The sequence below is a fragment of the Brachionichthys hirsutus genome, chromosome 23, assembly GCF_040956055.1.
Source record: "Brachionichthys hirsutus isolate HB-005 chromosome 23, CSIRO-AGI_Bhir_v1, whole genome shotgun sequence".
Lineage (NCBI taxonomy): Eukaryota > Metazoa > Chordata > Actinopteri > Lophiiformes > Brachionichthyidae > Brachionichthys > Brachionichthys hirsutus.
The window spans coordinates 3306659-3325400 of record NC_090919.1 but is presented as its reverse complement, the minus strand read 5'-3'; the positions used below and the strand labels follow the sequence as shown (position 1 = coordinate 3325400).

The window sequence follows — 18742 nt, the reverse complement described above, 5'->3', positions numbered from 1 at the left end:
CTTTCTCTCATTGAGTTACTTTTGGCTTTCTCTCATTGGCTTTCTCTCATTGAGTTACTTTTGGCTTTCACTCATTGGCTTTCTCTCATTGAGTTAGTTTTGGCTTTCTCTCATTGAGTTAGTTTTGGCTTTCTCTCATTGGCTTTCTCTCATTGAGTTAGTTTTGGCTTTCTCTCATTGGCTTTCTCTCATTGGCTTTCTCTCATTGGCTTTCTCTCATTGGCTTTCTCTCATTGGCTTTCTCTCATTGGCTTTCTCTCATTGGCTTTCTCTCATTGGCTTTCTCTCATTGGCTTTCTCTCATTGGCTTTCTCTCATTGGCTTTCTCTCATTGAGTTAGTTTTGGCTTTCTCGCATTGAGTTAGTTTTGGCTTTCTCTCATTGAGTTAGTTTTGGCTTTCTCTCATTGAGTTAGTTTTGGCTTTCTCTCATTGGCTTTCTCTCAGAGTTAGTTTTGGCTTTCTCTCATTGAGTTACTTTTGGCTTTCTCTCATTGGCTTTCTCTCATTGAGTTACTTTTGGCTTTCACTCATTGGCTTTCTCTCATTGAGTTAGTTTTGGCTTTCTCTCATTGAGTTAGTTTTGGCTTTCTCTCATTGGCTTTCTCTCATTGAGTTAGTTTTGGCTTTCTCTCATTGGCTTTCTCTCATTGGCTTTCTCTCATTGGCTTTCTCTCATTGGCTTTCTCTCATTGGCTTTCTCTCATTGGCTTTCTCTCATTGGCTTTCTCTCATTGGCTTTCTCTCATTGGCTTTCTCTCATTGGCTTTCTCTCATTGAGTTAGTTTTGGCTTTCTCGCATTGAGTTAGTTTTGGCTTTCTCTCATTGAGTTAGTTTTGGCTTTCTCTCATTGGCTTTCTCTCAGAGTTAGTTTTGGCTTTCTCTCATTGAGTTACTTTTGGCTTTCTCTCATTGGCTTTCTCTCATTGAGTTACTTTTGGCTTTCACTCATTGGCTTTCTCTCATTGAGTTAGTTTTGGCTTTCTCTCATTGAGTTAGTTTTGGCTTTCTCTCATTGGCTTTCTCTCATTGAGTTAGTTTTGGCTTTCTCTCATTGGCTTTCTCTCATTGGCTTTCTCTCATTGAGTTAGTTTTGGCTTTCTCTCATTGGCTTTCTCTCATTGGCTTTCTCTCATTGGCTTTCTCTCATTGGCTTTCTCTCATTGGCTTTCTCTCATTGGCTTTCTCTCATTGGCTTTCTCTCATTGGCTTTCTCTCATTGGCTTTCTCTCATTGGCTTTCTCTCATTGGCTTTCTCTCATTGGCTTTCTCTCATTGGCTTTCTCTCATTGGCTTTCTCTCATTGAGTTAGTTTTGGCTTTCTCTCATTGGCTTTCTCTCTTGCAGGAATAACATATTTTAATCCAATACAACTCAATAACATATAAAACATTTATTCAGTAATTTCAACCAACCATAACAGTCCACAACATAGCTCCAAACACGCTACAATCTCACACTTCATTTGCCACTGATGATTTCCTCTCAGCATGGATGAGCTTTCTTGCTCTTGATATCAGAGAGTCACTATTTGGATGCTTCAGGCAGCATTCAGGGTGACAGCCAGACAGGGATCCTCAGGACTTGTTCACTTCTCCATCTGACAGGTCAAGCTCTGAGCAAAAAGAAAACACACAAAGAGTAGTACAGTTCAATAATTACTTATTAAACTAGTTTCACCAGGATAAACCACTTAATATTTTATATTCACCATGGGCTCACCACCATCACATGCAAAGTGAGCTGTGCAACAGCCAATGCCAGGAACCTTGCAATCCCATCCTTCAGGGCAGTTGGACTCTCCTCCACTCTGGACATGCCACAGGGGTGACAACACTTATTGCCCCCCAGCTAAATGCCTATATGTTGGAGGTTACCCCAGTAAATAGCAACAGAACCTGACCTTTGTTTGTGCCTAGGGTCAAAACAGCAGTCCAGAGTATCCACCCTTTTTGTGGTCCCTGAACCTGTGTGATTAGAAATAATCCAACTGGTGTTTTGTTATGGTAATTCTGTGCTCATCACAGACTATCCATACCAAACACAATATCCAGGCATAAGTGTGTGCACTTGCCACCAGTACACCCTAGGCTGCAGTTCAATCATCAACTTTATAATTCTCTTGTACACTCAGGTGAACACATGGCCTAACTGTCAACCAACCAGCACCTGTTGCTAACCCAACTCCAAAGGTGGTGGACTATACCAGAAACACCAGCCAGGCCCAAACCTATTTTGATGATCCATTGGGAACATCTGGCAAAAGCTCCTGCCAGAAGGACTTTAAACTACCACCTCCAGGAAAATGTCAACCATGTACCAGGACAGGCATGGGACATTGATTCCAAGTGGACTATGTTTAACACCTCCATTTTGGAGCAGCCAATCAGTACTGTGGCCATCTTATGGCCAGTGACATATGCCATCAACTTGAAGAAGGGCCCCTTCCAGGCCTGCACGACTCCAGAAGCAGCTGACAAGTGCCAAAACAAAAGCCCAGGCATGGGAAGCAGTGCACACTGTGTAAAGTCCAGGGCCCGCGGATGGATGTTAGACACCCTCTGCAGCATTGCATGGACATTAGAGGGATGACCCTCCCTGGTAAGCTTTATTCAAGGGTACTAAAGAGGAGGATCTGCTGAACAGTCATACCTCAGATCCAGGAGGACCAATGTGATCTCCATCCCAGCCATGGACCAGCTCTACAGCCTCAGCAGGGTCCGTGGGGGTTGCCCCAGAAACAAAGGGTTTCCATTCCCTATACGACCGGTGCAGGCAGGGAGTTCAGCTTGGTGACCTCAGTATTGGGTCACTGCTCCTTGCAAATTACACAATCCTGTTGGTTCCATCAGTCCACACCCAGGATGAGAATCAGCACCTCCAAAGCCATGGTTCTCAGACAGAAAAAGGAGGACTTCAAATACCTCAGGGTTTTCTTCACAAATGAGTAGAGAATGGTACAAAGCTCTCAATTTACCAGTCAATCTTTGATCCTACCCTCACCTATGGCCACAAGCCTTCGGTAGCGACCAAAAGAACAAGACCCCAGGTACAAGCACCCAAAATGAGTTGTTCGGGACACACTGGAGAGACTATGTCTTTCACCTGGCCTGGGTCTCCCTACTTAGGCTCCTGCAAACCAACCCCAATGTTAGATCTGGAATCATGGCATAACAATGACTTCAGTGTGACAATTATACATTTCAACTTTTAGCAGATGGAGGCTATTCTGTTTCCTCTCCTTTTGGGGTTTTAATATCAATTAAAGTTGACAACACTGGTTGATACATTTTATACCAGCATAAAAGGTCAACAAGACTAATGTACTTGGGACTAGAGCCACTCACCAACATGTTCAGTGTCCTCGTCTCTAAACCAATCCACAATTCATCAAGACCAGCACCTCCTGCCTGAGGGGGGCTCCTCACTTTGGGCTTGGCCCCAAGCAGCTCCAGTCAACACATATTAAAAACAGTCCCTTATTGTTGTCTCCTTCACAGTCCTAACTACTAGCAGGAGGACTAATCACGGTTAGCCTTCTTGTCTCTCTCCATCATAATAAGCACTTCCTTCCAGCTACCACCAACACACGTAACTCCGAGCAAAATAAATCAATTTGAAAATCAACAAAAACAAACAGATTCCTATCTTTACTTTAGTCTAGGTTAACCATAGTAACCCTATTCACAATAGCCTCATTGCAGACAGACTGACAGTACCTATATGCAAAACTCAACAACACCCAAAACTTATCCAAACACACCACTCGTCTCTACAGGCACACAGTAGCATGTATTACAGTACAAATAACATCCTGTCTAGGTGAGCATTTCAAAAAACCCTTGCAAGCTTGTTTCCATTGAAACTCCTTCATACACAAATAATCCACAATACAAATGAACCCAATATTATATTACTCAATTGATGCAACATAACATTAGAAAAATAAAAGTATGGTGGCTTGATCCAGCCAAAATCATGAGTATTATCTCCATTCCACCCTTGAGTGGCCATATGTAAAAATATGATTTAACCCATGTTAGGCCTATAGGACAGATTGTTGTTTGAGCTCCCTCTAGGAACGCGGACGTGTTCCATCAGGTATGCAGGGACTGAGCTGCGTTGACCATTTTAAATGCCAATCCCACCTTGAGCTTTTAACCCTGCCTTCTACCCTGAACCATTTTAGGCCAGCAAAATGTCCAGAAAGAAGGCTAGTCATGGCCCCCGATTGAGGACATGCCGAATCAGTTTGTTTTGGGAGGTTTGGAGCCTGGTTTTCAAGGACACTTTGATGGATGAATACCAGAAGGTGCTAGCATAGTCAAAGACGGGCTGAACAAGAGCTCCAGCAGGTATCCAGAGAGCACTTTTGTTGACAAAAGCAGACATTCTACCCAAGAAACTTGTCCCTGATTGACTTTTTTGATCACCTTAGTTGCCACACTATCACCAGACAGGTATTTGTCAATAACACAGCCCAAATAGGTAATCTCTTCTTCCCTGGAGATGACTGTATTATCGACTGTGACCTTGAAATCATTAACATTTATCTCACATAGAGGGTGTTTAGACCCAAAAAGAATCAATTCGGTTTTACCAAGATGTAGTGACAGTTTGTTATCAGTAAGCCAAGTACGGATTCTGGTGAGAGCTGAGAGCCTCCTCAACCTGCACTTTGTCCTCTCCCGAAATCAGGAGTGCTGAGTCATCAGCAAACAGGAACAATTTGCAGTCACAGGCAGCATTCATGTCGTTAATGTATATTAGGAACAGTAACGGTCCTAGAATGCTGCCTTGAGGAACCCCGCAGCTTACCGGGAGGGACGAGGACACGGTTCCGTTTATGTCTACCATTTGTTCTCGTCCCTCTAGGTACGATTTCATCCAGTTTGTTGGTGTGCCACCAAAACCAATCGCCCCTACTTTATTCAATAGGATTGAATGATTAACGGTGTCAAAGGCCTTCTGGAGGTCCAGCATGACCATGCCGCAGTATTTGCCCAAGTCTACTTCACACTTAATGTAGTCGGTCAGGTATATGAGGCACGCGTCAGTGGAGTGCCATGTTCTGAAGCCTGATTGGAATTCAAAGAGCAGCCTATGCTCGGCGAGGTAGCGGTTGATTTGCTCCTGAATTATCCTCTCCATAACCTTTGAGATGGAACAAAGGATGGTAGTTGCCAGGTTCTAATTTGTTTCCTTTTTTATACAGAGGGATAACCCGCGCCATCTCAAATCCCTGTGGCGCTGATTGATGGATAAATTTATCAGATGGGCGATAGACACAGCTGGGTCTCTGAGGAACCGGGCGGATATGTTGTCAAGGCCTATGGCCTTGTTAGCTTGAAAGGCAATTAGTTTTTTTAGCACATCAATGGTATTTACAGGTGTGAAACAGAGTGTCCTTTTTGGCACCTTCTCATAGTGAGTTTGCTGACCGACAGAGTGGCAATAGTAGTGAAATATCTGTTAAAACAATTAGCTACCACCAACCTGTCACCCTGGAGTTAATGCAGATATTACTGGTTTTTGTGGGTTGCTTTTGTTTGCCTCAATGTTCTCATTTAAGAAATTCTTTTTATCATTTTGTTAACCTCATTGCCTACTTTTCTGCTTTTTTTAAGTAGTTCCTGGTTGTTGGTTTTTCTGTACTCAGAGTAACATTTGTTTCTGAGCTTGATGGCATTCAATATTTCCCCTTTCATCCAAGGTTCTGTACGGGCTCTGACCCAAACAGCTGTTAAAGGTGCTATCTTACCAATTATGTACAGAAATGCATATTTAAAGGAAGACCAGGTCCCCTCAACACAGGCGGAGTTTAAAGTTTCAGACCAATCAGTTTCCTCCAGCGCTGTTGTTAGAGCTTCTGTGGAGTAATGGTTCTGCAGTTTATTGTGGTGTAACAATGTGCTGCAGGTCTATTAATTTTTCAAGCGCAGAAAATCATGTTGTGATCACTTATATTGCACTCAATGACACCACTGTTTTTGATTCTAGATTTGTCCGATGTCTATGATGGTTCTAGAAGTGGTGCTTACCCTTGTAAATTGCTGAAGGACCTCCAAGCTTCCCAAGCCAATCACATGCTTCTCCAATAAATCATAGAATGAATTTTGGTCTGTGGGTCTGTATACTGCGCCAAAGACCAGAGCTAAACCTCTGGGATAAATGATCTTTACCCAGACAGACTCTGTGTCTAGGTCTGATCTGACGTAGATGCAGACCCCACCCCCATGACAGTCCCTGATAACAGTGTAACCCTCAGTGTCTTTACAATAAGCATCCAGTTTGGTTTCAGAAAAGGAGAGAATTCCAACCTTACCGTTGCCAAACATCAAAACACCTCTCCCCAAGAAGATGTTATTCATATCTTCCATGGAGTAGAAGCCTCTGTTACTCACTGTCTCTGGGGGGAGGGGGGGTTATTGCCCGCCAGTGAATGGGGTAGGGTTAGGCAGGAGGCAGACACTGGGGTGACAGTATCAATCATAAACAAAGGGAATGGCCAACCGATACCTGGGGGGGAGCGCAGCTGGTGTTCTCAGGCGTTGCTTCGTGGCAAAAAACTCCAGTGGAATACTCCACATTTCCAAAGCCTCTGCTCAATGTGACCCTCTCTGTGCTTCCATGGCGATGGGTGAAGCCCCTTCCATCATCATGACATATCTGCGCCAGGGAAATACCACAACGCATTGGCTGCATCCCTCAGTGCAAAGTGCCAGAAGTGAAAACAGGGAGTTTTACAAACACATCACATGGTGTTATCACCAAAAGTACTCTGCACGGCAGGGGCATCATCATCATCCCTGAGCCAAACTTGTCTGACTGCATACCAGAATGGGGCTGGATGTTACAATTCTTTTTTACCTTGATAAATCGGTAGGGATTATAGTCATCACAGGGCAGGATAGAAGGGGCTAACAGTTTCATTGGGGTCATCAGGTGGGCACCCTCCATCATAGGTGTTTCACTGAACAGGCCCACGACACCTCAGGAGGGTTCAGCAGCAACACCTGGTGTCCCCACCTCTCCCTTACCCCTTTCTATACCCCCTGATGTTACCCCAGTCATTTCGGGGCCCAGCTGTTGTCTCTCCTCCTGATCCAGGCCCACTGGCTCCCTCATTCAGCGGCACTGGACAGGGCTTTGATGATTTGCCGTTGGGCCTGGCCCCGGATCCCCATGCCCCTGAGGAGACTAGTAGCAGTCCAGCCCCGTTGCTCAGCATACCGAAGCCTCGTCTATAATATCCTTCGAATTGAGGTAGACCACAAGATCTGGCCTGAGGTTGGTCGTGGCGATCTCCACTGGAAAGCAGAGTCACTGCTCCCATCTGTCCTACCTCTGATTTTGGAATACATCTTTTTTGTTGTTTTTCCCCTTCACGGACAAAATGTTCTAATGATGTAAGATGGGACGAAAGGGGGGGCAGGGCATTGACGACCATTCTTCTATTCTCCGGTGCAGCCAACTAGAATGTGCTTCAAGTTTGCTGGAGATGGACAGAGGGGGCATGTAGGATCTTCTCCGTACCATTGATTGAGGTTCTGTGGTGATGGTAGCACATCATATGTCGCTCGCAGGATAAAGCTGGTTCGATAAGCTTCCATTTCCCACATCTTCCCAACGCATCCATTGACCTTGCTTTCCTTGTCAGACAGCCTTTGCACACCTTGCAGCCTGCTCCTCTCGGCAAACCTCCTCAACCACCAGCCCACGTCGCTGAGCTGGAGATGCCTTGCACCAGGATGGTTTACCCTCCTCTTCCCATTTGCACATGGCCGACAATATCCCAGTGCTTAAGGGCTGATCTAGCCTGATGTATAGCTACAGTTGGAGTCCACTTCCTCCCAATTGCAGGAGCAGTTTGAGCTACACAGGGGTCTCGAGAATCTGTCAGCATCATCTCCAGCCTGACTTTGCTGCTCTTGTATTCCTCTGTGAGGCTACATAGAGGAAGCTCCAGGATGCCTTTACCATACAGTGCTATGTTGGTAAGGCGGCTGATGACCCTCTCCAGCTTCTCAACCTTCGAGCACGGTACCTCATAAATGGTCAGAGGCCACATCAGCCGAGGTATGAGACCAAACTGAAGACACCAAAGTTTCAGCCTGCCAGGGAGCATGGTCCCGTCTAAGCTGCTCCACTTGAACCATATCCTTAAGGGTTGCATCGTACCAACGCCCGAGGCTCTTGATTGGCTTCTCTAACACAGTTGGTATGGGCTCCTCGCCGATGTTAAAGCGCTGGTCTGATAGCTTCCCTTTCACCACAGATAAGCTCCTGGACTTGCTCGGTTTAAACCTCATCCGGGCCCATTCGATGTTCTCCTGCAACTTCCTCAGCAGCCATCTTGTGCATGGAATGGTTGAGGTTAGAGTGGTCATATCATCCATGTATGCCCTAATGGGAGGGAGGTGCAAGCCTGGTTTTATCCACTCTCCTCCCACCACCCATCGAGATGCACGGATAATCACTTCCATGGCCATGGTGAAGACGAGTGGGGAAATGGTGCATCCTGCCATGATGCCCACCTCCAGATGCTGCCAAGCCGTGGTGTACTCTGCTGTTGACAGGCATATCTGCACGTCTCGGAAGTAGGCCCTGACGAGGGCAGTGATAGCATCTGGAACTTGGAAATAGCTAAATGCCGACCATAAGATGTTGTGTGGAACCGAGCCAAAGGCATTGGCCAAATCAAGGAAAACAACATGGAGGTCTCTTCCATCCCTTTTTGCAGCCTGGACTTGGTGCCATATCATGCTCCATGCACCCGGGAAAGCCTGGCATCCCCACTTTCTGCACAGATGTGTCAATGAAGTTGTTCACTTCCAGATAGTTAGTCAGCCTGTGAGCCACTACACTGAAGAAGATTTTACCCTCTACATTCAGGAGACTGATTTGGCGGAACTGGCTAATATCAGTAGAGTCCTGTTCCTTTGGGATCAGGATGCTCCCTGCCCTTCGCCAGGCTGTTGGTATCATCTGCTTCAGCCATACCAGCCTCATCAGTCGCCATAGGAAACGCAGGACATCTGGTGCATACTTATAGAGTTTGTATGGCACCCCGTTGAGCCCGGGGGAGGATGCTGCTCTTGCTCGGCGTACAGTTCTTTCTACTTCACTCCACTTGGGAGGGCTGATGTTTTGGAGGATGTAACGGTGGCATGTCATGTGGTAGTGAGACCTGTTCATGTCGGAGTATATTTGTGATAGGTGGGCTTCCCTTATTGTTTGGAGTTTTCCATTTTTCTCCTTCGTGAACAAACCCTTTACAAACTTGAAAGGGTCTTTGAAGTTAGCTCTTGCCCATTCCTTCTTTCTACGCCTCTTTCTCAGGTTTTCAGCTCTTCTCAGTACTGATAGCCGGTTCTTAATTTCTGCCTGCAGCACATTTATGCCCTCCTTCTCTGTGGTTTTCCTCCACTGTTTCTTCAGCTGCCTTCTTTCTTTGACCAGTTGAATTATTTCCTGCTGTCTCCTGGATTGAATAGGGATGGATGGTGTTTTCTTCCTTTTGCTTGCAGCTCCGAAGCGTTCAGCTCCATAGTTGTAAATGAGCTCTTCCACTCTATCCAGTTTCTTCACTGCATTTCCACGAAGCTGCTCCAACAGCAATATGAGGTCTGTGTTGACTGTTTCCCATACCTTTTTATCACAGGATTTTGGCCAGTTAATGGGTGACTTCTGCTCCTGGGTCTTCGTTTCTGTTGCATGATGTTGTATGCTAGGCTCATGGTACTCTGCTGTGCAGCGCAAGTGTTCTTGCGCTGCTCCTTCTCTGTCTTGCTGCTGGGGGGGTTGGGTGGTGGGCGATGTGGCATTTGGCTGGGTTGACCTCGAGAGGTGTGTCACGAAGCCCTCGGGGCACAGCCTCCACATGTCGCTGCTCCAGATGTTGTGAGCGGCGACAAAGGGCGCGTCCCGGGTTTGGGTGTATATTTCCGGACAGAAGTAGACTCATACAGATGATTTTTCTTACTGTCCAGGTGGAACACATTTCTCCTCCTGGATTGAAACCACTTCAGATCATCCAGAGTTTTAAAAGGCACTGAAGAAGCGGCGCACAGAAACAATCCATTTCTTTCCGATATCCCCGGTAAAAGTACTTCCTGAGACTCGATGAAAATTAATCCCTGTAAGGTTACCGCATAGATCAGCACAAAATAGATCAATATTTTTAGGATGGATTTCAGAAGAAGATGTTGTTTCCTCTTGTAGAGCAGTGATCAAGGTGGAATGCAAGAGCTCACCGGGAGCTCAGCAGCGGTGCAACCGCTCTCACCGACCATCTCTAACAATGCTCCTTAAATTCTTCATCCTCTGCAGTCAGACTCTCCAGAGGAAGAGGAGCTTCAATCGACTCTGAACAGCCTCAGCACAGAGCTCCACAAGCTGGACGACATCCACTGGATCTGTCCGCTGATGCAGTGCCCAGAGGAGGTGAGGAAGAGGCGGTGGAACCGGGGGGGAGACTCAGTTCCAACTGGCCCTTCTTAACTTCCTTTTTCTTTTTATCCAACTTTCTCTTAGGATCCCCTGCGGGGCAGCATGAAGTGCAGCAGTAATATGAAGCTGAAGATCATACCCAAAGTGAAGAAGGACAGAGAGAAGCTCCACAAGCAGAAGTCCAACAGCTCATTGTCAGGTGAGAGATCCGGACAGATCGGGTTCTTCGGTCTGCGAAAGAAAAACGTTTCTACTTTGGTTTCCCTCCTGCAGGAACGTGGGACCTTAAAGAGACGGATTCCTCGGGCAACTGAGGTTCTTTATGACTGCTCCAGTTATAACCAGGGGGTGAGAAGCTTCCCCCCCCTCTAATCACAATGGCCTGAACGGGGTGAGAGAAAACAAAGGAAAACCTGAAACGTATGTTCCTATCCTCCTCCTCCTCCACATTGCTTGGCAGAGGTTTGTTTTTTGACGTCTTATTTTATCATCCAAGTCCCGGCTTCGCATCGCTTCACTGTTAAGCGTTCTGCTTGTTGGTTCCACTAAATGCTCGATCTCAGAAGTCGCCCTTCCCTGAAGGTTTGGAACCAAGCTTCTTTCTTCCTCTTTGCATTGAAGAAGTGCGGCAGTCTCATTTTACGTCGTTCACGATGTTTTTATTTCACAATTTTCCTTCTTCCGATATGGATCGCCTTTAAAAAAAAAATTTCTGGAGACTCTTGGAGAGTATTTATTGTCGCTTCTGCCATGTGGAACTCTACCAGGAACAAACGTCGCAACCTTATCGTCTACTGAACTTGTTCTTATCTTTAACATTGCAAAAAAACAAAACAATCGTACTGAGGAATGTACTTGTGCGGGACTTGAACTAACCTGTGAATTATGCTAACGTTAAATGATGTGACAGATTTCACGAAGGTTCTACTGTTATTGTTATCTTGCCTGGCGCGACCCGAGGCTATGCGGCCACACTGCAAAAAAATAAAATGTCCTTTTAAAAGATGAGCCATTTCATCTGGGACTCAGCCTTGTGAAACGTTTGTGGCGCTTGGCATACGGTACGTTTACTCACCTTGTTGTTGGGGTCTGAAACACCTTAGTGCATAATCCTTTCGCTCAGATGAAATGACTCCGTGTTTTTGTTTGGCCGTGTCCCTCCCTGCATGCAGATTTTGTTCGCCTCACACTGAAGCTTTGTTGGGTGGTTCCAACCTGCTAGCTGCATCAAAACAGGGTTTATTTATTTTTATTTAAGCAGAAACAAAACAATACCACCTAAATATCCATTATTTAACTATGTCCAAACATCAGGAGAGAGCGCAGTGACTGAAACCCCCGTCTATCCAAGTAGATCCCAAGATTTCATGTCTCGTATTTATTTTAAGACAATGTTATTGTATAAACCTGGACTGGTGCAACATTAGCGGGTCCGGGATTCTGTTGACGGTCAGACATTTGGGGAAAGTGGATTATTTGCTATGTCGAAGCAACATTTGTTTATGTCCGTGCTCTCAGGGTGAGCTTAGCTTAATTTAGCAACAAACAAAAAAGAATTAAAAAGGTAAAATTGTGAAGCTTTCTATTTTGTATTAAAATATGCATCTGTATTCAGGAATCATGAATGTCTAAACCACTTGCTTGTTTTACGAGTGGGTTAAATACACATAGTGCAACTTTAAAGCATCTAGGCTAGCTGCTTCCTCTGCGCGCTGTGCTTCATCTTAAGCTAGGCTAAGCGCGTCATGGAAACTAATGGCGTTCTTCTCCTCTAACACTTCATAAGGCAGCAAAAATGTGAAAAGCTCAAGAGTTTAATCTGTCAAAATGTGACGAATTTCAAGATGACATCAAACATTAGCTTCGTGATGCTACTCCACAACTTTCAAAATGCTAACTATTTGCCTTGCACTTTACGAAGAAGCAAACTCAAAGGGGAAAATGACAATTGTTTGCGTGTTTGTTTTTTATTGATTTTGTGATAAATTATTTATGGTAAATGTATACGGACAAATGTGTGTTGCTGAAATGTAATGTATCTAATCATATGTAAAAGAATGAAGAGTATATAGAGACGTACCCGCAAACGTTTATTACATCGGTGGTTGTGCAATTACTCCCACAGCAGAGCTCCATCTTCCGTGTCATTGAAATGTTACAAATACTAAAGGTGGTGATTCTCAAACGCTAATAGATATGAAATTAAATCAAAGTTAAAAAGATTCTCCAGTGATATTAGAATATAAGGGAAGTCAGTCAACTTATGTTTCACTTTTCTCTGTAGAATTTAATGTAGTAGAAGATAATGCTAAAAATGAACACAACTCATGTTTGTGGAAGCCATTCTGAGATTAGAAAAATATTACCAGTAATTGCCCTGAAACTAATTCAGTTGTTATATTCTTTGTTGGCTTCTTTTTTTGGGGGACTGAAACTGAGTTAAAAAGAAAAATAACAGCTGCAAAAGTGAACTGGTTCCAGTCACGCCGCCACGTTTGTGCAGCAGTATTCCATAAATGACATTTGTGAAGACGCCCTCATATCCAAACACCCTCCGTACCAGGACTGTGTGCAAAAGCCAGAACGCCAGACTCGATGTTTGCACGACCTTGTACGTTGCAAGGTGTTTTATTGTGTAATTGTTTGCAGTGTGTAACTAAGACAGAGTCGGTGCAACACTTTGGAGATTAAAAAAATTATTGAAGTGTGAAGTTTGTGCGTTTATTTCACACCAGGAGGCAAAAAACAGCCGATCCAAATATAGGCACAACTTTATCTGCATTTCAGAATTTATTGCTTCCTGCTTTGACGATACTCCTCCACCCAGTTTTATGACGATGGTAAACAGTTTAGGGCATAACTGTCACAAAAAAAAGGGCGGGAACAAAATGCAATGCAGAGTAGTTTTCCGGTACTGCCGTCGGACAAACCACACTCGGCGAGTATAAAATGAGTGTTTATGTATCAATGGACGTGAAAAATGATCCGTCATAACCGGCTAAATAATGGCTGAAGGAAAATCCGCCCCTTAAATTTCAAGCCACTGAATGTGGAGATCAAACCCAATTCAGGAGTTACTCCAGATCTGGCATGTCTTCGTATCCTACCTCTTCCTTTTCTTGCCTCCTCTGCTCCTCCATTTTCTTCCTCTCCTCCATCGCCTTCTTCATTTCCTCCTCCACCTCTTTCCTCTTTGCATTTTCTTCCTCCTCCTTCGGTTTCTGCTCCCTTTTGTTCTGCGGCGTATCATAGGCCCAATCGTCATCCGAGTCGCTGATGTCGTCATCATCGATGTCCCAATCAGGCCGGTGGGACTCGATCGGGTTCCCCTCAGACTCGGGTTCAGGTTTGAAGTTTGGGTCTTCCAGTTTTCCCCAGGCCACCTCATCGGCTTTGAAGAGTGTGATCTCCACTTTTGATGGGACCATGTTGGCTGAGCTCTTTTTGACATTCACCACCTGTGAAAAACAAAATGCCGCTTCAACTGAAGACACTTGTTATGAACGTGTTATTACATGAGCTGACCTCCCCGTCAGACGTGAACATGGATTTAACAGGTACTCACGCCCCAAAGACGGAAGTCTCGCTTGAAAATCTTATTGTCCTCAAACTGAATTTGACAGGTGAGCTAACCAGAAGAAAAACACACAAATTAAGAAGAAGGTAAATTTCTGTGTTCAATTTCACCCCTGATCTTGCGTGTACTATATTACCAACGTTTATAAAACATGAACTAAAGGATAAACTGTAATTAATGACCTTTTAACGCGTCTCTGAAGCAGATTTAATTACCCAACAATCGGACAATTAGTCTTACAAAAGGAAGATTTATCAGGCAGCGACTGCTTCCGCGTTGGTGTCACATTCACAAATATTGCGAGCACTTTAAATGTAACCAATTCAGTGCATGCAGTCGGGAGCACCAACACCCACCACTGTCCGGTTGGCCTCGATGCAGCTCAACTCTGGGTTGGCATTCTTGGCATAAATCGTCACGACGACGCGGCTTCCCGTTTGGTGCCAGTCGTGTCGACACGCCACCTTCTTCTTGTCCTGTAAGCGCATGCAGATAACCGGGTCACTTCTCATGTCCAACATTAGAAGGATTTGTCAAAAGCATTTTCTGACCATCCGAGATTATTCCTGGCGACATTCCTTGCCCTTTGTGCAATCCCGACGGAGATGCCAACGGCTTCCCACACGGATCCCATCCCTCATTCTCACGTAATTCCAGGGTACCTGCTTCGGGATCCAGCGATGTATGGCTGAGGTGCAGCCCTTCTGGTCCAGGAAGGCGTTGAAGTCTACCGTCTTTATGCAGCAGCAGCTCCAGGACTTATACCTAAACAAAGATGAGTTTTAGTGTGCATTCAAGGTCTGTAAATGTTACAGATGTCTCACCCCTCGTGGAAGACGGGGCCTCCGGGGTGGTGGACGCAGACCTGCGTGTCCGTCTCCGGGCCTTGATAAGCCTGAAACGCAGCGATGATCAATAACTGGTCACAGATTACGGTCTCTCTTTAGGCCTCTGCACATCGGGTCATGAGTTCAGAGGTTTGTTTGAATGCTGCAACTCTCTATCTCAGGTTCAGGAGCCCGGGTGGAGTCGTTGGTTTTGTAGACAGGGTCAAAAAAAGATTGATCAGGAGCCAGAATAAACCTTTTGGTCCCGATCGGAACAGTTTTCAGCATTTACATTAGTAAATCTACCTTTTCCATCTGATTGTTGCTAAATGAGATTTTTTTTTTTCATCATAACACTCTTTTTAAAATGAAAGTTTCTCCTGAAGCCACTTATTTATTTTTATCAAATAAAAAATCGGCTAGGCAGATAAATTGAGCGGTTTAGGTGTTTAAACTAGAACAAAATGTAGAAATCTAAGGCATTTCAACGGTTCAAAGAGGTTGTTGCTGGTTTCGGCCACTAGATGGAGCTGTTAATAAACGTTAGAACAGTGCGCTGAGCAGCTGCTGTGAGCGTTTCGTTTAGTCCAACAGGATGATGGGGTTTTTTTTTATCAGAAGACAAACACACTCACCGTTTTACATCCCGCATTCTTGCATCGGGTCCCCGGCATGACTGTCTGACTCTCTGTGGAGAGAAAAGATGGGGGGGGGGGGACGATATGAGGAAATCACAACAGCGTCACACACTGACGGAGATGTAGGTGAGCTTCTACAAGTGTAGTAAAATTATACTAAACTATTTCCAGGACTGATTATTTTGTTTCACGAGCACATTCTCAGATTCCTTTATTATGGTTTCAGAAAACTTTACTTGCATCCACAGATTTTTATTATTATTATTTATTGTGAGCTACAACTCACTAGATTTCAATAACACATTTATTGTACACACACAGATGGTCCTCGCTGCAGTCACGTTCCAAAGACCCCGTCGCTAAACGAAACCCCGTTTACTGACAACTTAAATTTCTCTGGATTTCATATCGTTATTATTTTATCAATCTACTTATAGTTTTTCTTGGTTTGTTGCCATGTAGAAATCAGATTTGTGTTCAGGAACAGCGACGCAATAATGAAAAAGCACGCGCTGACCTCGCTTCTCGTTCTCAGCCTTCCTGCTGTTGTCCTGTTTCTCCAGCACCTGAACCAGCGACGGCGACACCTTGGGGGTGAGTTTGGTCTTGGCCTCGTCTGATCTACACACACACACAGGTGCCATACATTAAAGGAGTTATTCCAGGAATGCTGCAGGCAGCCGGGTCCTGCCTTCTATGAATAAATGATTACACAGAGATGCTGCATCTGTGAGTTAAAAACACACCTGGGTCTCTCTTTCTGCAGCTTCTCTGCAGATTTGGGTCCCTGGTAGATTATTTCTGGGCCATTGGTGGGTTTAGTCCCGCCCTTGTCCGACGACACCTCCGGGCGCAAAGGCTCCTGGGGCCTCTCGTTGCTGTGGCGCCCACGGGTGCAGCCCTGCGTTAAGACCGGATTTATGAAACGGGAACAAAATGTCTCTAGTCCAGTTGAGTTTTATTTTTCCCATCTGAAGCTGGCGTTACCTGGATGGAGAGGAACTCTGAGAAGTCCGTTGTCCTTTTCTTGCAGCAGGACCATCCCTGGAGGACACACACATCCGGTTTGAAATCTAACTAAATTAAAGTGCAGCCTCTTAAATTTGCTCTTTTATTGTCGGTCATACCTTCAGAGCATCGTGAAAAATGGGAAAGCCTGGATGGAAAAGGCAGGAATCTTTTTTGGAGGAGACAACGGTAGTGTCAGTCTTTATAAGGAGAGAGAGAGCACGCAGCTGTCACCAGGTGTCCCAAAAAAGGAAGCTGGTTTCTGGAACACATGGCCCATGCTACAAGCTAAGCTAGCTCAACCTGCCCCACCTCAGAGACCAAGTCCAGATCAGAAATCTGGTTTAAGCTCTGAATTCAGACTGAAATACAGTCTAGTATGTTCTCTAGTACCAGTGAGACCAAATCAGCTCGCAGGAGCGCTTTAATAAAACTACAACTATACAGGCTTCACTTCTCAGAAGAATATGGACGGAGGGACTTCATCCGAGACATTAAAATAAAAGAGCAGGCAGGAGGAGGAAACAGACGGGATCTTACCGTCCTTGTTCTCGTCAGCGTCAAAAGTAACTCCACAACCTTTGTTGTAGCACAGCAGCGCCATGTCCCCCGGTTCTGTCCCCGGATCCGTCTCCTGGTCTTATTTGCTGTGGTTGGACCTCCAGAAGTTTCTCCAGTCCGGAAAGGAGCAGCAACCAGATCAGAGACCGAGGAGGAGGAGGATTTCTCTCCCTCTTCTCTCTCTAGTTTTTGCCCTGGGTGAATGAAGGATAAATATAGCGGCCTCACCTCCCTCTCCTTCCCCCCCCCCTCCCTCAATATTCAGCTGTCAAATCTTATCTAAAAGGTCGCGGCTGACATTCCTGCCGCTGAGTGTCGGCTGTCGGAGGCCGGCCTGCTGCCGCCACAATAGGACCCGACAACATCCTGGACTTCTGTCACTTTCTCTATGCAAGTTGATCCTAAAATTATCCTCCATTGCAGGATAAGCTAAGATGCTAAACCTTTAAAGGGGACATATGAAGTTAATCCATTTTCCCATGTTTCGACACTAATATTTGGTGGTTTCAGGTCATTACCAACCCAAAAACTGCTAAATTAAACCATCCAGCGTAGCTCTGTAATCATTTAAGCACGTCTTCCCCTTTGTGACATCACAACGGTGTTATTTAAAAAAAATAACAAACCATTCGCTATTTCAAGCCTTGAATTTCTTTTCATCCGAGAATTAAATATACATTTTAAAGCCCTATAAACGCTCAACTCTTCAGTTTGAGTAAAAAAAAGAAAAAAAAACAGAAACAAATATTTAGGAATGGAGAATGATTTTATTTCTTCCAAAAAACAGATCCCTAGAATAAACAAATATACTGCTGTAAAATACAAGCCTGTGATTTTTTTGTCAACTGTAACATGTTTTGCCTTTCCATGCTTGATACAATCCATATATTTCTGCTTTAAATAAATAGATAAAGAGATGAGAGGGGGGGGGGGGGGCAGAAGAGAGAGAGAACAAAAGGGTGTGTTCTGCTCAAAGACAATATTTGGCATGATTGACATTTCCTGGTGTTCGGGGGGGAGTTCTGCAGCCCCCGTTTTGCCCGCCCCCCGCTGTGAAGCATTCAAACCAACCTGCTGCTGTAAGTAACACTAATATCATTATAAAATAGCGCGGTAGCAGATTATGAGAGTATGTTGAACGTCTGTTTCTCTATGTACAGAATTGTGATGCAGCAATCAGAGGGTTCTTCCCCAAAAACAAAACAGACGTAGAAAGAAAAAACCACACACAGTAACCGAACGTGCACAAAGAGATCTTCGTTTCGACACACGGACTGACAAAAATAATGAGCGCATCCATTTAAAAAACAAATCCTCTCTTGGTTTTGATCCTTTCATTCCTCGTCTCGCGTCGCCGCCCCACAGATAGTGTAGAAACCAGAGGGCAAACAGGAACGACTGACATCTTTAAGAGAGGCAACACGCACAAAAAAAGAAAGGCGCTGCTTTGCTACAGTGGCTCATTTAAATGACATCCCCGTCACGTTCAGTTCCCACAACTGATCCAATTTTGCTGCCAAGGAGCAGCGAATGACTGACCGGGGGAAAAGGCGATCCACGGCACCCGACAACGTTTATTAAACGGGGACAAACAAGAGGATTTTATCTTTGTCTTCACGATCACGGTCATATCATGCTTTTTGGAATAAACAACAACACCGACAACAAAACACCCCATG

General features: G+C 44.9%; 2 protein-coding genes across 3 annotated transcripts in view; one reads left to right on the top strand and one right to left on the bottom strand.

Moving 5' to 3' along the window:
- The window catches only part of si:dkey-172j4.3 (diacylglycerol kinase eta), a 42743-nt gene extending 31977 nt beyond the window's left edge, over nt 1–10766 (top strand). Inside the window, exons 28-30 of the mRNA XM_068755936.1 lie at nt 10333–10446; nt 10537–10651; nt 10726–10766. Coding sequence (XP_068612037.1) covers nt 10333–10446; nt 10537–10651; nt 10726–10766 — 270 coding nt within the window. The remainder of the gene's footprint in view (nt 1–10332; nt 10447–10536; nt 10652–10725) is intronic.
- Nucleotides 1403–17190, bottom strand: zgc:92429 (uncharacterized protein LOC445063 homolog). 2 transcript variants are annotated; one of them, XM_068755938.1, is made up of 12 exons: nt 17043–17190; nt 16622–16671; nt 16482–16538; nt 16241–16395; nt 16012–16115; nt 15492–15544; nt 14854–14924; nt 14692–14794; nt 14386–14505; nt 14018–14080; nt 13560–13910; nt 1403–1615 (listed from the first exon to the last, which is right to left on the bottom strand). In XM_068755938.1, the coding sequence occupies exons 1-12, from the start codon at nt 17104–17106 to the stop codon at nt 1589–1591; spliced, it is 1218 nt and encodes a 405-aa protein (XP_068612039.1). In that variant the 5' UTR covers nt 17107–17190; the 3' UTR covers nt 1403–1588. The 2 variants fall into 2 exon arrangements, with proteins under 2 accessions (XP_068612039.1, XP_068612038.1); XM_068755937.1 differs by lacking the exon at nt 1403–1615 and having other exon boundaries at nt 11821–13910; nt 17043–17187.
- Nucleotides 17191–18742: the final 1552 nt, after the last annotated feature.

Coding starts and splice junctions, on each gene's coding strand:
- zgc:92429 (XM_068755937.1), bottom strand. CDS start 17,106: ATGGCGCTGCTGTGCTACAACAAAGGTTGTGGAGTTACTTTTGACGCT. Junction 15,545..16,011: donor GGCTGAGAACGAGAAGCGAG/GTCAGCGCGTGC, acceptor TTCTCTCCACAG/AGAGTCAGACAGTCATGCCG. Junction 14,795..14,853: donor GGCCCCGTCTTCCACGAGGG/GTGAGACATCTG, acceptor ATCTTTGTTTAG/GTATAAGTCCTGGAGCTGCT.